Here is a 13,456-nt window from a genome sequence, read left to right as displayed (position 1 = left end):
TCCTTTCTGAATCTCGGGACTGGGAGGTGGAGGAACAGCAGAGGCAGGCATCTCTGCCATCTGCAACAGCTTCAATTAGTCTCATGGATGGGCTGGCTCTGAGTGCACTGTGCAACATTTGGAAATTTTTTTTTTAATGGAATTGTGGTGGATTTCTAAGGAATGGGTTCCACTTGGGTAAGAAGCTCAGATAACTTGGAACACAAAATTCAGGAAAAAATTCAGACAAGGAAATTTTATTTATTTAACAGATATATATATATATATGCATTGCATTTTGCAAAAAAAAGAAAACCTCAAAGCAGTGAACAGAATTCAATTAGATCCCTACTTAAACACTTTACAGTTGTTATTTTGTTTGTTTTCACAATAGCACTGTTACTAAGATTGTGTTTTGTTTTTCATGGGAAAAGAAAGCCCTGAACCACATCTACAAAGTTGTCCCATAACTGGCCATTAAGGTTTTTATTTTTCTGCAAAGTATGGTACTTTCCTCGTACTGTCAATTTGTCTGTTTTGGTTGCATTGCATACAGCTTGGCTTCCTGTTTCTCTGCTCATACTACCCAAGGGTGAGACAAGTACTTTTTTCTTTCTTTCTCCAAAAAGCATTTGCAGTTCTGCAAACTTTTTGAAATGTTACATATTTATGTAAATGTACTGTATTGGAACATTGCATAGGTTGGCAACCTACAGTCCACGGGCCAAATCCGGCCTGCTGCCCAAAGTCATCTGGTCCATACTAGAGCTTGGTTTGGGAAGCAAAGCCTCCTGCCTAATTTGCATTCTTTTGATTAGGAATCTTTGCTTCTTCTGATGCTCACACCCTCTTCCCTCACTCATTTATACTAGCCCCTGACCACTGAAAGTGGGCATATGTCATATTTTGAGAACCATCGTTCTAAACAGAGGCACATTTTATCATGGAGGTCCATCTTCCGTTTTTGTTGGCACCTATGATGATGGGGGTGGGGGGGAAGGAGCTCTGCTTCTAGTACCTCCTTCCTTCCTCCATATCTGTTCCTATATGAGGGCCAAGACTGGGAGACTCCAGTGGATACATCCAGGCAGGTAGAGACTTGTCCTCAAAAGCTTCCCTCCCACCTAAGTGGAGGATTCCCCCAAAACCTAAGCTGTAGCAGGCAGTCAAGAATCCAAGAGCACTGGGGCAAGGCTCTGGCTGATTCAACAGACAAGCAAGTGAAGAGTTAAAACATAAAAAGAGTTTATTAAAACACAAAATGGGTGGTGGATGGGGCTTGGATAATACAAGGAGGAAGGAATAGAACAAGCAGGCTTAGAAAATGGCTTGGACTTTGGAAGTGCCTGGGTTCTGATCACAGTCATGCTCAGAAACAAGATAATTCCATAAGGCATCTAAGCTCATGATGGGCAGGAGGTCTGGTCTAGAGGGTAGAGCCTCCATTTGCCTGAAGATAACATCCACAAGGTCGCCAGTTCGAGGCCACCGGCACCGTGCGACCTTGAAGCAGCTGACAAGCTGAAGCCGAGCTATTCCATCTGCTCTGAGCGTGGGAGGATGGAGGCCAGGATGGAGGCCAGATCAGAATGAAAACATCTGAATTGTTGTGGCTCTTGAAAGATAGAGCCTTCTTTCAATTGTAAAAATCCCTACGGGGATTTAAATAAGCCTGCCTATGTAAACCGCCTTGAATAAAGTCTTGAATAAAGACCAAGAAAGGCGGTATATAAATACCTGTATTATTATTATTATTATTATTATTATTATTATTATTATTATTATTATTATTATCTAGGCCTGCACAGGGCCTTTGCTTTCCAGACATGGTTGCATCTCTCTGATCCCCAGCAAGGTGAGCGAAAGTGACAATGCACAGTTTTGTTCTGAGTCAACCAGTTCAGAGTACATGCAAGCATCCTTGCACTTTACTCTAAGTAACTGATTGAGTAACCTATCCAATTTTCCAGTGCCAGTGCAGCTAACAACAACAACAACAGTATTTATATACCGCTTTTCAACAAAAAGTTCGCAAAGCGGTTTACAGAGAAAATCAAATATCTAATGGCTCCCTGTCCCAAAAGGGCTCACAATCTAAAAAGATGCAACACCAGCAGACAGCCACTAGAAAAGACACTGCTGGGGTGAGGTGGGCCAGTTACTCTCCCCCTGCTAAATAAAAGAGGCGCACCCACTTGAAAAAGGGCCTCTTAACCAGTTAGCAGGGGTTAAGCTGTGTCAAGGGGGCATGCACTGCATCTTGTAGTGGGGCAGCAGTCACAGAGGCCTCCTTAAGGTATGGGAACATTTGTTCCCTTACCATGGGGCTGCATTGTAGTTGCACTGGGGCTGGAAAATTGGATAGGATTAGACCCTCAGTTGGATGGTTTACAACCACCTGGGCACGCTCTGTCCTAGTCAGGTGGGCTTGGCTACCTGACTGGCTGCTGGATGCCAAAGCAGGTGGGCTCCCTTGGGGCTACAGTGCTTGGCAGACTCAGAAAACAAAGAAAGCAACCCACAAACTACCTGCCTGCTCAGCCATGCGGTGAACATTTCTGCAATGGCACTGGTTTCAGAAGTGTCTCGGGACGCCTTTTTATACCGAGACTTTCCTTAAAGGAAATAGATGACTAGGGCTGCAATCCTCTCCACACTTTTGTGGGAGTAAACTGTATTGACTATAACGGGACTTACTTCTGAGTAGACAGGCCTAGGATTAGGCTCTAGAACAAGGAAGCAAGGTGAGTACCTAGAATAGGGGAGCTCTGTTGGCCTTCAATGCCGGAACCAGCCTTACCTGAGCAGTCGGAGATGGTGGGCTCCCATCACCTTGCAGGTTGGGTCTCTCTTTCACTTCTTTGTTCATTTGCTTGCCATTGGGGCAGTCTTGCTTGAAATACTTTCTTGGCGGAGGTTTGGGTTTTGACGATCTGGGTTTCCTAACGAGGATCTCTGCTGACCGTTTTGTATGTTGTTGGGTACGTTGACCTGTTCCTTTGACAGGGAAGTCTTTATCCAAGCTAGTCCTGGAGGAAGAATACAAGGAGCTGGGTTGTCTGGTAATGGGCACATCAAGGCTATGTCCTTTGGCTTTCAGATCAGCCAGTTGGTAGGCAAGGCCATTCCTGCAAGATGTTCTGGGGTTGTAACTGCTGTCGCTGCTGGAGCGGATCATCAGCTTTTGAGAATGGTAGTTGGAAAAGGCAGTGCTCTTCTCGGTGTATTTCTCACATGGAGATTTCTTGAGCCAGCTGCTTTCCAGACTTTTAACACCTGGATTGACACACACACAAAAAAGTTTTGCTAGCCCAATGTCCAGGATCCAAATCACTGAATACTTTTGAACTGAATTGAATTGCTTTTTTCTGGATATTCACATGTGCACACACACATTTATTGGGGGTAATTCTTCACAGATTGGCTGAAGTGCATTGTCCACTAAAACTTATGCATAAGTCTTTAAGGTGTCACAAGACTGTCATTAGAGGCTAACACGGGGGGATCAAACCTAAGGCCCAGGGGCTGGATGTGACCCGCAGAAGGTTTTTATCCAGACCTTGGCCTCTCCCACCACCACCATCAGCTACTCTCAGCTGCTGAGCCGTGCTGAGGTATCACTGCTGAAAGGGAAGCCCACATAAATAATTGGACTCCCCCATATCTTGGAAATATCAAGATTTGTATATTTTCTCTTCTGACACTTGCCGCTAATGAGTTCCTAAGTGAGAAAAAAGTGCTTATTTCATGTCACGATCTGCTTAATGACATCACTCTCTGCTTAATGATGTCACTTTCAGCCCTCCGCAGGCATTATGAATGCTATCTGGCCCTCTGTATGAAATGAGTTTGACACCCCTGGGCCAACACAACAAGCACTCTGGAGGAGATTTCCTGGGAGCAAATGTGGGCTACAAATCTATCAGGTTAGGTCGATTTACCTTTGCTGTCCTCCAAATAAACTAACAGCAAGCTATTTGTGTAGAACATTCTGAGTGTGCACATTGTATTATCTTGAAGTTGCCAGTATAACAACCCTGTATGATTATCCCCACATTGCAGTTGAGACTGAGGAGGAGTGGCTCATTTAAGGCCATCTAGTGAATTCAGGCAAAGGAGAGACTCAAACCAGCAATCTCTTCACAACTCATTCTCTTAGCCACTGTCTATACCATCTCTCAGTGATGCACCTCCTTGCCATTGCCCTGTAGCTCTGCTGATCAGTATCCTTCATTCTCTTCTGTTTCAGGTTTCTCTCTCAAAATCCTTAATTTCCCCGCCAATCGGACTCCCTTACCTTCTGCACTCCACTGGTGCCGCTCTCTTTCAAACCTGCTGCTTTCCACGGCTTGTGAAATGGCTTCCTTGAGCTGCTGTTCGGAGACCTACAAAATGTCATCCAAATGTGCTCGGTTACCAAGTGTGGCCAAAAGGCTGCTTTTATTCTGAGTCCTTGAATCCCTTTCTAACACATAGAGTTCCTTTCTCACTTGTGTTCCACCTTGGGCCAAGGCAGTGCTTTGGAATCCACCCCAGAGAATACCAGCCATATGAAGCTTCCATCTATCACTGGTCCATCTAACTCAATATTTTTTATGCCATGTGGTGGTGACTCTCCTGGGTTTCCAGCTGTGACAGTGCAAGAGATTGAACCTGGAAATCTCTGCATGGAAAGCATATTCCCTACCATTGAGTTTTGGCACCTCCCTGACCAAGCTGATAAAATATTTGGAAGATATTGGGTTCTTTCTTGCTTCAGAAATCTGGATTTATTTATTATTTATTTGAAGAATTTATACCCCACCTTTCTCCCACAGACAAGGGCACTCAAGGCGGCTTACAAAATAAAACCGATACTGTTTACATTAAAACAATAATAAAAATGTTAGGCATAAAAAAGGTTAAAACAAACACCAGAATTACACAACTATTAAAAATACATCTCATAAAAAATGCCAGCCCACAATGCCAGTCAAAGGCCTTCCTGAACAAAAAGGTCTTGAAGCCCTGCAGAGAGGTCTCCAGAGAGGGAGCCGTTCTTAATTCCAGTTGGAGGTTTTTCCACAAATGAGGAGCCACCACCAAGAAGGCCCTATTTCAAGCTGCCATCCCCCTTCACCGCTGCTGGTGGCAGCAGAATCAGAGGGGCCTCCTCTAATGATCTGAGAGGATGGGTAGGATTATACAAAAGGAGGTGCTCCTGAGCCATAAAGGGCTTTAAAACTCAAAACTAGCACTTTGAACTGAGCCTGGAAACAAACCGAGATGAAACTTTTGGGAAGGACGCAGTGTGTGATAGACTCCCCTGCCAAAGTTTATTAGCCAAGGTTCATTTTTGCAGCTTGTCCAAACCACATATCGTCATAAAGATACAAAGCCACCCCAGACACTTTGTAGACATGCTAGTCTACACCCTGCACAAGCTGGGGGGGGGGGGAATAAGAGCCATGCTACACAGTTACAGCACCTTTAAAAGCATGCAGGGATGGTACTACTTGGGGTCAATCTGGAGTTGGGGAGTGGCACACAGGGAAATCTCAGCACCTCCTTTCACTGCTTCTCCTCTCTAAATGGCTCCCTCAGAAAGCAGCTTTTATTCTTTTAAAGCCACCCGGGTTTCATTACACAGGTTAGTGTGCAATGTTGAGTTAAGCCCTTAAAATCAATATATCGAGTTCTACGTTTGTCACTGCTGTACAACAGCATTGACTGTCTCCATTTGTACTCAGGGAAAGACAGAAATAATGTCCCCTGGAGTGTTTTCTATGAATGGGTTCAGAGGCTTTTCAAAGAGAAGGTCAGTGCTCCAGTCTTTTTAGCTCAATCTCTCCTTATTTGAAAGGAGCGTCAGTTCACACTGCAATATATCAGTGTTCCTTCTTTCTCCCTTCTCTAGATGCCTCTCTCATATTTGCCACCATACAGAGGATGCTTTCAGTGTCTCCTTGTCGTGGCCAGAGAGAGAGAGAGAGAGAGAGAGAGAGAGAGAGCTGCCTCGGGAACTAATTTAGAGCAGACTGCCTGCTTTGACTTCTCACCCTTTGCCACGTAGATGACATGACACACACTGTCTGGATGGCTACAGGCTGTCTAATCTGTCTAGCTTCCTTTTTGGAACAGTACTGCAAACTCATTCCTGGGCTGAGCATATGCTCAGACAGAGGCATCCTGTTCCCTAATCCTAAGTGCATCTCTGTTCTTCAGACACATCCAACTCTGGTTGGTGGTGTTTTACTAAAGCGACAACAAATTCCCCAAACATCTGGCATCTGATTTAAACCACTGGATAGCATTACTGCCCTAATTCGTGTGAAGGAGCGGCAGCCCACACCTTCATAAACCTCTGTGTGAAGCACACACACTCCATGAGGAGGCCGGGATGTATGCTAGCCTGGTCTCTTCTCCCCTCTTGTTTTAAAGAGAAGACTCATGCAAGGCTCCCAGTATGGCATGCCAATCTCACTTGTGACATTATACACATGGTGGAGGGGCACAACACATGATGCTCTCTTACACTGAATTAGACCTTTGGTCCACCTAGTTCAATCAGCATCTTTCCACGGTTTCAGACATGGGTTTTTCTCCGCACTACCTGGAGATGCCAAGGACTGAAAGTTCTATAAACAAGGCACATGCTCTACCAGTGAGCTATGCCTCCTCCCGGGGGGGAGGGGAAGTGGTTTCACCAATGCTACACTATGTGTAGTGGAATACTGGCCCAATGAGTGGGTGGGCCAGGCCTCTACAGTAATTAACAAAAGCCAAATCCAGAGGTTACTGTAAAGTTCAGAAGGTGCACTGTGATGGCCAAGTTCTTGCCTGTTTTCTTGAACATCTATGAACCTGCCTTATACCCAGCTAGCTGCATACTGAGGCTCTCCAGGATTTCGTGCTTCACTTGCAGAAGTTGGAACTTCTCTGTTCTCCCACTAAGCCATGGTCCCTCCCTTGAACTCTAGCATCATCCAAGCACATGCCTGCCATCATCTTACCTGCGGATCAGGGTGTCTGCTGATTATAATCTGCACGGCGCCGGGGTTGCAGTGACTGAGAAGCATGTGAACCTCATTGAGTGTCATATTTTGAACAGATGTCTCATTGATTTCTACAATTTCATCTCCGCACCTTCAAGAAAAAGGATGCAAACAAATCACAGGTGATGTTAACCATTCCAGATCATTTGTTTGTAGGCACACCTTACTGCGACACATGGTTACACCAGTAACCAAGGTAGCTGCACTTTGGCACATGATGACATAAGACTTTGTCTCAGGATCAACAAAAGCGTGGTGCATTCCTCATATTGTAAAACAGTGTCACAGTCCCTGTGTTTACTGATCTCTGTGGCTATCCTGTGGAGATCCCTGTGCTCTGCTGCATCAGTACAGCCCAGGAACAGCTGACACAGGGGCTGCTGGCAGAAGCAGGGAGGAAGAGGATGTGGAAGGAGGAGGGCAGATACCAGCACTGTGGTGTAATGCATGCCTCTAAACCAAACAACTTGTGAACTATGAAGCTGAATATAGCTTACTAGCCATGTAGTCTGACCTGCCAGGAGCTTAGATTTGAGGGAGGTCAGCCAGGTGCTGACCTCCCCAGGTGTTTTGGGGATTCTGGTTCTGTCTTTTCTAGCATCTCCAGGTAGTACAGAGAAAGACCCCTGTCTGTAATCCTCAGTGGCTGCTGCCACTCAGTAAAGACAGAGCCAGATGAATCAATGTTCTGACTATTAAACCATTTCTGCCCAATGTTGTATTTACACAACAGGGATCAAATGTATACACCTGTGAGCTGGGCAAAAATGAGTTAAGGCACCTAAGTCAATTCTAGTGACTAAGTACACAATCCTAACCCCTTATGTCAGTGCTTACCAGCACTGGCATAGTGGTGCCAATGGGCCGTGTGCTGCATCCTGCAGTTGGGTGTCACTCATGGAGGCCTCCTCAAAGTAAGGGAATGTTTGTTCCCTTACCTCAGAGCTGCATTACCCTTATGTCAGTGCTGGAAAGCACTGACATAAGGGGTTAGGACTGCACCCTAAAGCTCACCCAAATATCCTCATATGTGAAAGTGTCTCCCCTGCACGTTTATCTGTTGTGGCTAGAAGAGCCCAGCTTTCCCAGCTTTTCTGCTTTCAGGTTTCATCCACGTGTGTCTCATCTTCTATGACAGGGATAAATCCTGCACACAGACTGTGCATCCAAGTCATAAAAGGGGTGACACATGCAAAAGAAGACATTTGAAAGCTGAACTGGGAGAGAAGTGCCAAAAATGCTCCTCCCCTATAGTGCCATTTGGCCCAAAGTACCCCCACCCCCCACAAATTTCTGCGTACAGTTCTCATATACATCTGTAAACACGGACAGATAGAATCAGAATGTAAATGTGTGAGTGTCAGCAGGCTCAGGAGGAAGCCAGAAAATGTGCACAGTGGGTGGAGGACATTTAGTTCTCATGCACCTGTTGTTGCTTCGCTCTGGTTTGACTTCTCTAAACATTTTCTACGGATGCGCTTTTGGCAGGAAATAGACATGTGGCACATAAAGTAGCAGCTGCTTTGCAGCCAGTTTCCTTCCTACTTGCCTACAGTCTAGCCTTTCACTGTTGTGATTTGCTTAAATATCACCAGACTGAATGTAGAGGGCAGAAAAAGCTTGGCTGCGCAAGTCTCCCCTTGTTACGTGCAGTCAGATGTAGCTCGTTAATTTGCAACTTTTCAGTGCCAGGTATTAAATGGGCATGTCTTTAAAAAATGGCAACGGTTTGGCAATGACAGTGATTTGTACCGTAACCTAAAAATATACACCATGCAAGTGAAATTGGTCTTGAAGTTAATCTTATTTAAGTTTGTGGGGTAGATGTGTCCTTATCTCTGAATTGAGAGGCAGGTATCTAATGTTGCTTGCTTGTGCAAGAAGTTTCTCAAATTCTTGTGCAAGTTCCCATGGAAGAAGAGTTTGTGATTCGCTTTTCTTGTGCAACAGCACTCCAGAAGAATCCATGCATGCAAGGTATTCTTCCGTCTATATTTCACTTGCTTTCAGTTCTAAGAGTTCTACTACCCAGGACAAATGTCAGGCAGAGACTGGGATTGCTTTTTCAAACCCAACAGATCTTTACAGTTATCTTTCTGAAATCAATATGCATATATAGTGATTTGGATCCAAAGGTGCCTTTCCACTAGTAGTCCTCTCACCCACTAGTTTCTTCCACTAGCTTCCTCTCTTGCACTCACAGAGAACCCAGACTTATGGCTTACCAGAAGAGTGGTACATGAGAAAATTGACCTCAGAAAATTCTTTCATTTGCACACATTCTTTTCAAGAACTTTTTATGGGCCATTAGAGTTAATAAGCTAGAATAGCACTTCTCAATGTTTGTCCCCAGCTGCACCACTTTGTATGGTCCACCTATTGGAAGTACCACTGGAAGAAACTGGCAATGATGTAATCACCGGTTACTTCCGGATTGGGAAGCCAGATGTAACATGACAAAAACTGGTAAGAGGCTCAGGGCAGACGAGAAGGCTTTTCAAGCATGCGAAAAGCGCATGCTGGAGCTCTACCCACTGAGTCAAGCCTCCCAATGTTGCTTGTCAAATTGTGTCGCTGGTCTCACTACCAGGAAGCAGGGGTCTGGGGGGACCCAAGCATACCACTGGACACCAACTCAAGTACCGCTGGTTGAGAAACGCTGTGCTAGAACCTTTCTTATTTATCATGTTTCTCCTCCTTTAATTCAGCCCCCAATAGTGGCTCTGCTTTTTGTACAAGCATTCATGGAACATTTTCTGTTCTTGAATCCAAACCGATATGAATACTTAAAAGTCTGTCTTTTATAGACATGAATGTAACAGGCACACGATGATGAGGTCATTCACTTCAGACCTACCTGAGCCTTCCATCCATGTGAGCCACAGAGCCTGGAGAGAGGGCATGGATGAAAATTCCTGAGATACACTGGAAGTAGGGGATGTTGCATAATCCAATGCCTAGGCCAACACCAGCCTCTGGGAAGGCAGAGCAGAAAGATACAAAACAAATAGATGAGTCATAAAATAGTTAAAGCAGCATTTCTCAAACCGTGTGTTGGGACACACTAGGTAGGTCACGAGCCAATTTCAGGTGGGTTGCATAGCCCCTAGCTAGGCCAACATTGAAAATACAGAGCTGAAAATACAGGGTGCAGAGCTGCTAGGCAGGGCAGGCTCCTAGTAGGAGAGAGACATGGTGCTTTTCCCTGCATGGGGGGAGGGGAAGATGGAGAGCTGGAAAGGGGGAGGGCTGTGTGATTGGAGAAGGACCCATGTCTGCCTTCTGCTTTGACTTCTAAGCTGGAATGTTTGAATTCCAAGCTATGCAAAATAACAGCATGAGCGCAGTGTGTAATGGGAACTTTGGCTGATCTCGGCATAGGTGTAAAGTCCACGTTGATTATGTCACTTCCAGCCATGACAGCACTTCCAGGTTAATGACATCACTTCCAGTGTGTCCCAACAGATTGTCATTCAAAAAAGTGGGTCCTGCTGCTAATGGTTGTGGTTGGCAACCTTCAGTCTCGAAAGACTATGGTATAAGCCTAAAAAATAGTTGGCATCCTTCAGTCTCAGAAGACTATGGTGTCACGCTCTGAATGGTGGTTCTGGAACAGAGTGTCCTCTCCAGTGCGCAAAGCCTGGGTAAAGTAGGTATGGAGGATAGGCTGTTACCCATGCAGCAAATCCCCCCTCTCCACGTCGCTGAAATTGTCCAATGGAAAGGCAGAGGCCAATACGGTTGGTTCCAGCGGCGTCGCAGGAGTTGCCAGAACATGACTGTGTTCAGCCATGAACTGCCTCAAGGACTCCGGCTCCGGATTTTGCCTCGAGGTTGACTCCTGAAGCCTTTTCCATAACTGGATGTAGCCACAAGACAGTGGAGGTTTGGGATCAGAGTTTTCCTTCTCTCAGATGAGCTGCCTTCCCAGGCTGACAAGTCCCATCTACCCGGTGGCTGTTTAGTCGCCTCTTACGACAAGTACAGCCAAACTGAGGGCCTATTCTTATCCCCAGCCCCCAGGGGAAGGGGGAAGGTATAAGCCTACAGCACCCAGTATTCCCAGGCGGTCTCCCATCCAAGTACTAACCAGGCCTGACCCTGCTTAGCTTCTAAGATCAGGTCCTGGTGCTAAAACGTTTGAAAACTACCAAATTAAAGCATATCAACTGCCCATATGAGTCACTGGGTGTGACATTTGAATATTAGATTTTAGTGTTTTCACTTCTCTTTTGAATACTAATATTGTATTTGCCCCATCTCCATTTTCTTTGTTGAATATACCATCTCAAGCTGAAACTAGATGCGAAAAGGATAATGAAGCATTCCTTCTCCTTGTAACTACTTATTTTTCCTGCAGCAAGTAGCCATGGAAATGTGCGATGGGCAGATATCACATTGCCTTTATCCCCGCCCCATGCTATTGGCTGCCCAACAGGGAACAGAAATAGGGAAGCATGTTATTTTGTTTGCTGCACAACTGTACGTTAGGAAGGAGAACTTCACTGGGGGAAATGGGGAGGAATGAGGACCGATTTGGGGGAAACTGTCCAAAGAGAACTAGAGTTTGGTTCTCATCCTGAGTGCTGCATTCTGGTTAACACCCACCTTTGCTTAAGGAGACTTCCATAATGATTCTGTCATTGGAGTTGTGTGCATTTAATGGGAATGTGGCACTTTCTGAGCAGAAGGAGCTGTTTTCCTTGGTGATGCACATGCTGGTACTCAGCGAGCGGCACAAGTGGGACGATAAATAGCTAGCCGCGGAATGTGGGGTGCTGAGGCTCGTCCGGACCGTGAGTGTCAGAAGCCCTTTCTTGGCCTGCTAGAAACAAGGAAGCGCTATGAGCCATGCGTGCTGGTATCTGGCGGCCATGTGTATATGTGTGCGTGTGCTATGTATAAAACGAAGGGACATTGTGCAGGAACGTAACCTTGAATTTCTGCAAAGCTTCATAATGTGTTAGTCCGTGCATTGATTCTCCGTTCAGTTCCAGGATTTCATCCCCTGTTAGCAAAAGAAATGATCTTGTTAACAATTTCTTTGGTAGATTCACTCTCTCTCTCCCAAAGGATGGTGCCAACTAAAATCAAACCAGGGAGTCAAATCTAAGATAGTTACCAAATGTATGTCTTGCCAGAAAACTGCAACAGAACGCATGATTCCAGACCCCACAGACTCTGGATCTATGAATTCTGGGTATTCTGTATGTTTGTGGGAAAATGCACATTTAAATGTGTCTTTTTCAATACATTATTATGCCGGTTGTTAGGGTGGGGAAATGCATTAAAGTATGTGAAAAATATTCTTTTCAATGATTGGGGGGGGGGAACCATCTGGGAATTTTTAGTGGAAGAGAGTGGAATGGGGATCAAAAGAAACTATGCAAATGTGAGATGGAACAGAACCAAGGAGATCCAAAGCTCTCACTGAAATTGAGATCAATTGAAATTGAACTCAAACTGGCAAACTGGTTCAGAGAGATTCTTTAGTGAGCCAGAACTGAACTCATTCACAAAATCTCTTGGTTGTCTTAGACCTGAATTAAAACTGGACTCCTAAACACAAAAAATGGTTCAAAAAATGGTTCAAAACAAATGACTTAGGGCACAATCCTATCCAATTTTCCTGTGCCAATGCAACTGTACCAGTGGGGCATGTGCTGTAACCTGCGATGGAGGGGCAGTCACAGAAGCCTCCTCAAGGTATGGGAACATTTGTTCCCTTTCCTTGGGGCTGCATTGCACTGGTGCTGGAAAGTTGGATAGGATTGGGCCTTCAGTCATCAGGAATTCCATGTTCAGGTGTATGATAAATATTTTCGTATTGTCTTTCATCCTGTTGTATGGTTTTGCTTTAAAAATTCAAAAACAGTTTACTGAAAAAAAATATATATAAACCAATTACAAAACCATTTTTTAAAGTTGGTGTCCAAACTGGTGGGGAAAAAAATACAGATGAACTGGAACTAAGCCCCCAATTTTAATGGTTTGTCTTCCTAATCCAAACTGTAGGCTACTTCAGTTTTGACATCCATTTAAATCTTAGGAGTCCCACTCGTCTCACTGCTTGCCAAGAAGCAATTTCCAGTGGATTATGCCTAATGCTGAGATGATTTAGGGGCAACATTGTCTACATGTACAAAAGCTGTAGCCTCCCACCTTCTTGCAGCCTTCCGTCTGCCGCGGCAGCTCCTCCTGGGAAGATTGTTTTCACATAAATGCCGATGGGACCGTAAATGCTGTCCTTGCCTCCCACAATGCTGAAACCCAGCCCCTGATTGGAGGGTACAGAGGATGAAAGAAAGGAAACATTTTCATTTAGGGCTCTCAAGCAATTGTGTCTTTAAATAGTTTGTCTTCCTTATTCATGCTTAACCAATTAATTATAGTATATTTGCCTATAACAGAAGTATTGGGGTAAGTGCATTTTTCAGACCCTG

General features: G+C 45.0%; 1 protein-coding gene across 2 annotated transcripts in view; it reads right to left on the bottom strand.

The window, feature by feature from the left end:
- The window catches only part of IL16 (interleukin 16), a 45,943-nt gene that overhangs the window by 17,256 nt on the left and 15,231 nt on the right, over positions 1-13,456 (bottom strand). For both annotated transcript variants that reach the window (XM_066635027.1, XM_066635026.1), the window contains 7 exons: positions 13,176-13,290; positions 11,948-12,021; positions 11,622-11,835; positions 9,871-9,988; positions 6,972-7,104; positions 4,277-4,364; positions 2,780-3,255 (listed from right to left, as the gene is read on the bottom strand). In XM_066635027.1, the coding sequence (XP_066491124.1) occupies positions 2,780-3,255; positions 4,277-4,364; positions 6,972-7,104; positions 9,871-9,988; positions 11,622-11,835; positions 11,948-12,021; positions 13,176-13,290 (1,218 nt within the window). The remainder of the gene's footprint in view (positions 1-2,779; positions 3,256-4,276; positions 4,365-6,971; positions 7,105-9,870; positions 9,989-11,621; positions 11,836-11,947; positions 12,022-13,175; positions 13,291-13,456) is intronic.

The sequence above is a fragment of the Tiliqua scincoides genome, chromosome 8, assembly GCF_035046505.1.
Source record: "Tiliqua scincoides isolate rTilSci1 chromosome 8, rTilSci1.hap2, whole genome shotgun sequence".
NCBI classification, from domain to species: domain Eukaryota; kingdom Metazoa; phylum Chordata; class Lepidosauria; order Squamata; family Scincidae; genus Tiliqua; species Tiliqua scincoides.
Note: the sequence above shows the minus strand (reverse complement) of the source record. Positions and strands in the feature narration are given on the sequence as shown.